The sequence below is a fragment of the Etheostoma spectabile genome, chromosome 1 (genome assembly GCF_008692095.1).
Source record: "Etheostoma spectabile isolate EspeVRDwgs_2016 chromosome 1, UIUC_Espe_1.0, whole genome shotgun sequence".
Taxonomy (NCBI): Eukaryota; Metazoa; Chordata; class Actinopteri; order Perciformes; family Percidae; genus Etheostoma; species Etheostoma spectabile.
Window position 1 is genome coordinate 13,423,869 of NC_045733.1, and position 5,559 is coordinate 13,429,427.

Here is a 5,559-nt window from a genome sequence, read left to right on the forward strand (position 1 = left end):
CATGACATAGCAGGGCACTGCACGGCATTCCAAGGCACAGCAGAGCGTAGCAGGATGTAGAGTGTGTGTCCCATGTAGGCTGAGTATTTGGCATTGGCCCGGGTTTGCATCCGGCGTGCGGCCCTTTGCTGCGTGTCACCCCCACCCTCTCTCCCCCCTGTCCTCACTATCTGCACTTAACTTAAAATCCTACAGATGTGGAACTTGGTTAAGTTCAAAGTGTATTATTAATTATAAATAAAGTTGTAAGTCCACTTTTGGCATTTCCTTAAAAGTACGCACTCTATTCTAGGTGTCCACTGTCTGGTGCATTTGTTGAAAAGGGCTGTTCCAAAGGAGGGTGATAGAGAGCAAGAGAGAAGAAAATAATTTATATCAGAAGGTATAATGGAATGATTTGATAACTAATAAGAGCAGGAATGAATTAATAAATGAACACTTGTGACGTGTAAAAATTGCATTTTACCGAATTAAGAGGACATTATTGGAAAAATTGCACAAAGTTGCACTTAATATTAGAAATGAAGACAACTCTTTGTTTTGCATCTTAATACAGTACATTATAGTTCACTTAGAGCCTTCACTTTAGCCTATGTTAAGAAATCAACCATTCATGGCAAATAAATGGAAAGGAACTGCTTTTTGAAGGAACTGTCAACGAATCTCCGCAGCAACGAGGATCCTACCGGGAGAAGGTCTCACACTGCTCAACAATAGATGAGCTCCAATGCACAGCATTCAGAGATGGCTGGATGAGCGTCCCCTCTATGTTTGACTTAGCCAAGTCTTAGCCAAGTCAAACATAACAGAAATGTTGAACACATAAGGTTCCGGGTTCACAGCTGAGCCCCTGACACTAAAGTGTGTGCGCCAGTGGTCGCTGGCTGTCAGTCACATAGAATTAAAGGGGCAAAGGCCATTCAAGAGTTTGTGCACCTTTGCAACATTTTGTTAGCACAGATGATGATGATGTGCTGACGTTGCTCACCTTTCTGTCTTCAGATCTCTGGAGCAGCTCCTGGTGTCCCTGCAGTGGGGTAGACCGCAGACGTACTACCCGAGTGCACAGCCCCTCAGCACAGGAGAGCTGGCGGCAGCCAATCACAAGCTAGCAGACGCCATCAACTCCCACCTGCTGGGTAACACCAGCAGCGTGGTGAAGAGCAGCAGTGCTACGGCGGAGCAGCTCTGCAGCACTCCGGCCGAGAAGATGGCCGAGAAGGTACGAACTTCGTATCGGTGTACAAATCTGACCGTTATCGTAACATTTGTCATTAACACCCAGAGCTTCACAAATGTTTTCTGTTTTTTTTATCTTAGGTGCTGAAGAATTTAGATCCAATTTCCTGTTCAGAAAACACAGCAGACCCTCCGCTCAGGGACTCCACCCCCTCAAACTGTCTCAGCATTAAGAAGAGCATCGGCAGGTTTCACCCATATACCCGTTATGAGAACATTACTTTTAACTGCTGCGAGCGCTGCACTGGAGACATCCTGGTGCTGTAGGGGTGGAGGATCAGCAAAACGTCCCCCTTTGGCACCAATGCAGCATCACAGCTTCTTACGAATGACTGAGATCTGAAGAGGAGTGTACTCTGGGGGATATTGCTGTTGTGTCAACTTCTACTCCTTCACTCCACACCAAAAGTTTGCTTCTCCAGCAAATGTTTCTTTTCTATCAGCTACCCACTTTAGTGCATTGCATCTCTGGTCTTTGGATTTCCACAATTTCAGATGTTTTTAAACTTGATCAACCTGCTGTTCATTTTGCTCGCTTTAACCTAAAAAAAAAGTTTGTTCAGGGATCATGATGAAAACAATGCATATTAGAGCCATTCTAGTCGGGTTTAAACTATGGTAAATGTATTTATTGTGAGGTCAAGATGAGTCAGTATTATGTGGTGAACAGACAGTGTCTGCTTATTCAAACTTGAATATAAGGCTTGTGTATAAATTGTTAATTACATAATCCTACTGTATAATAAGTCAATGTGCAAACAATCGAGCAAACAGGCTTTATTGATATGTTAACATTGAGCTAAGTGTACAGTCCCACATGCTCTGTACCTGTATGAGCGATGATGCCTCTATACTGCAGGGGTGTCCCAATTTCTCAGTATGATGGTGCTATTGTATTGAATTAATATATTTTGTACAATGCATGCTGCAAAGGCGTGGATTATTTTGGGAGTGATTGATGGTACTACAATAGATTACTATTGTACACACTTGTATGGTGTTGGAAAGAAAAATGTAAAGCAACAGTTAAAAAAAAAAATCCAATAACATTTGAAATTACAAATTTTTTGTCATTCCTTTTGGATGATGTTTTTGTAATTCATTTAAAAATTAGTTTTTTTGCCTTAGATTACACTACTATGAAATGACAACTAATGTATTGCAATTTTATAAAACCAAGCTGTATAATTTTAGTTTACCACATCATCTGTTTGGTAAAGTTTGCATTAACGGTGACAGTAAACATTACAGTGAAAGCACACCATAAATATTTATACATCTTTTTTCATCCATGTCAGACCAAAATAAAGACCAAAGTAGTTTCTTTAAATGTCTTGTTCTTATTTTGTTTATAACCCTGCATTGGAACTAGAAGACAAAAGCAGTCCGTAAGCACCAGTGACTACCATTACAACACTTTATTCACAACTCGTCTCAGTTTTCCACATTATCTCAGACAGCGCTTATAAACAGACATTTCCTTTTTTATCCCAAGTCCCAAAATGTTGACTTCAATCATCACCCCACCACATCTTGCCTTTGCCTGGACCTTTTCTTCCCTCCATGTTGCTCTTAAATGATGTCCGTACTCTGGTTGCCGCTGGTTTGTTTTCTCGGTCACTGGGCAGTGCAGCCATTCTGTCTCTACTACTGAACCCGGACTCTTTATGGGACCTGTAAAGACTTTGGCCCTGATTTTTAAATGTCCTCTCACTATTTCTTTCTCCAGATCTTAATGACCTTTCACCATCCTGGCTTGGTCCGGGATTTGTGACTCCCCTGACTTTTTTGGTAATCTCTTTCTGTGTGTGTTGGTGGTGGAAGCCATCATACTTCCTCTTGGGCACAAACTTAAACGCCTCCTCCCATTTCCCCGTCTCCTTGAAAGTGAGCATGATGCGGATCATCTGGTCGAGAGTCAGATTTTTGGCTCCAATCTCCCAGTGAAGGAACTCATCCAGAGGCAAACGGGCTGTGGCCAGATTCAGACGCTTGGCATTGGCCATTGACAAGCCTGACTGGATGGACCTATCCACTAAAGCTCCAATGATGTAGACCTTGGAGTGGTCATATTTGCGGAGGACATTGGGGGAATCCGCAGTGAGGTATACGAGCTGTTCACGGGGGAACAAATCCACATGCTGTTGGTCAGAGCAGGAGATGAGCAGGCGGTCCCAGGCTTCTGCACCATATCGTTTGAGCAGCTCGTTCTGGTAGGCCCCATCTCGCTGCAGGTTGCAAAAGTGGAGGTGGTAGGGCTCAGCGGCACGCCGATTCCACCCTTCAACCTCCATCAGCTGGGACACCGTGTTCTCCAGCTCCCGCCTGGCCATGTTGGACTCATAGCTCATGTCGAACACCAGAGGCTGATCGAACAGCATGGCCTGGGCGCTCCTCCAGGCCAGGAGCTTGTCCAGAGTGCGGCCCCAGAACTGGAGGAACAATGTGTTTTTAAGTTCAGGTCCTCTCTCTTGCTCTGCATCACTGTCTCGTCCTCTTCTCGCCTCCATTGAGGCTTCCCTCTCTGTCTTCTTCTGCTGCTGCTTCTCCTTACGGGCCCTTTTGTGGCCCTCCTTGATGGCCAGGTACTTCAGATACTTCTTCCTGGAGGACTTGGTGGTGAGCCCTGCCAGCGTCTGAACCTCTTCTTCAGTCATCTCTTGAGGTACGAGCTTCCCAGCTTGCCGCCACATTGCAACCAGATCCCGAGTGGCCTCCAGTGAAGAACTGTCCTTTACATCACCGCCTGGATCTTTGAGGTTTTCATCTTCATCACTTGCTTCCTCTATATCGTTGACTTGTTGTTTCTCTTCTGAGGCTGCTTGGGCTCTCATTACATATTTCCATTTGTCCAGATCTAGTGTATGCATTTCCTCAGATGAATCTCTTTTTGGCTGGAGGGCGTCGTTCCACACTGGGATCCCAGTATTGAAGAGGCGAGCAGGGACGTGATGCCCGGCGCTGACTGGGAGAACACTGACTTGACATGACTTGATGACTTGCCTCCTGGTAACACAGGATGCCACAAAATGACTGCATTTATAGAGTTCATAAAAACCCTGGTTAGTGAAGAGCCGTAACATCGCGATAAAATATATTAAACTGCAGCTGTTTCCAAAGTACCACAAGTCTGTCACTATGACTTAAATTTATACGGAACAAAAATGATCGTCAACTCGCTTCTCTCCGTTGTCCACCGTCATGAAAATGTTGCAACAAAGTACCATCTGCATATTGTGACCGAAAATGTCCCAAAGTTTTTTCTGCTTGTCGCGGCGTTCGTGGTTGTCAAATGGTAGGAGAAAGAAGGTCACGTGTTAAAACGGTGTCACACTGTAATGTGTCGTAGTGAAATGCAACTACATAGCATGTATATAGAAATAGGGCATGACGCAGCTTGTCTGGTCTTAAATGTTTATCTCGCTGACCATAACACGATAATTCAAAGAGTACACTTTTACTGTAGCTTAAATTCTCTATGACGGGTCTATAATTATAACAACCATTTTTACACTCACGTCAATATGGTGTACTTTCCAGGCGGCTTTTTCTCAGTGTCGTACAGCAATAATGACGTCATTTCCTCCTGTTAGCACAACTAGGGAACGCTTTCTAGCCCCGAAAATGAGCTTGTTTTTGCCTAAATTAACTTGCAAAAAAGACATAGATGAAGTTATCAAATGCGTAGCAGAGAAAGTCGTAGTTTTAAGGTTTGGGAGAGACGAAGACTCGATTTGTCTCCAGCTCGATGAGATTGTAAGCAGGGTCATTAGCCAATGCAAATAAGTCATCTAACGCCTGGAAGTGTCACGACTAATAGTGCTTTTGCTAATTTGTGATTTCTGTTCGTTTTAGCTGTCAAAAACGGCACATGGCCTAAGCAACATGGCGTCCATCTACATTGTTGATGTGGATAAAGCTCCCGTCTACACAAGATACTTTGACATCAGTTACATCCCCTCCACTGTTTTCTTTTTCAACGGACAGCACATGAAAGTGGATTATGGGTGAGTGGACGGAGGTTGCTGAGGTTGTAATTGTATGATAAGTAATATAACGTTATGTTCTATTCTCTACGTCAAAATGTATCAAAAATAGGACTGAAACCATAGACTGTAAGTAGTATTCATTTTAACAGTCTATAACTGTAACTGACGTTTTTACTAATCCAATTATGTTCTCAAATTAGTATTGGTCAACAAAATGTCAGAGCATGGAGACAAATGATCATAATTCGCCGAGCGTGTTGGCATCTCCAAATGTATTGTTTTGCCCAAACAATAGTTGAACATATTCAATTTATATAAGCTGAAACCTTTT

The 5,559-nt window shown here is 43.4% G+C and overlaps 3 protein-coding genes across 4 annotated transcripts in view; 2 read left to right on the top strand and 1 right to left on the bottom strand.

Moving 5' to 3' along the window:
• The window catches only part of blzf1 (basic leucine zipper nuclear factor 1), a 5,497-nt gene extending 3,219 nt beyond the window's left edge, over nucleotides 1-2,278 (top strand). For both annotated transcript variants that reach the window (XM_032533249.1, XM_032533330.1), the window contains 2 exons: nucleotides 1,003-1,222; nucleotides 1,321-2,278. In XM_032533249.1, the coding sequence (XP_032389140.1) occupies nucleotides 1,003-1,222; nucleotides 1,321-1,506 (406 nt within the window). In that variant the 3' untranslated portion in view covers nucleotides 1,507-2,278. The remainder of the gene's footprint in view (nucleotides 1-1,002; nucleotides 1,223-1,320) is intronic.
• Nucleotides 2,279-2,720: 442 nt separating this feature from the next.
• trmt10c (tRNA methyltransferase 10C, mitochondrial RNase P subunit) lies at nucleotides 2,721-4,665 on the bottom strand. The gene has a single exon (XM_032533118.1). It carries the CDS (start codon nucleotides 4,320-4,322, stop codon nucleotides 2,751-2,753), a length of 1,572 nt encoding a protein of 523 aa, XP_032389009.1. The 5' UTR covers nucleotides 4,323-4,665; the 3' UTR covers nucleotides 2,721-2,750.
• Nucleotides 4,666-4,749: 84 nt separating this feature from the next.
• txnl4b (thioredoxin-like 4B) overlaps nucleotides 4,750-5,559 on the top strand; it is a 2,681-nt gene continuing 1,871 nt past the window's right edge. The window contains exons 1-2 of the mRNA XM_032534266.1: nucleotides 4,750-4,995; nucleotides 5,095-5,246. Of these exons, the coding sequence (XP_032390157.1) occupies nucleotides 4,810-4,995; nucleotides 5,095-5,246 (338 nt within the window). The 5' untranslated portion in view covers nucleotides 4,750-4,809. The remainder of the gene's footprint in view (nucleotides 4,996-5,094; nucleotides 5,247-5,559) is intronic.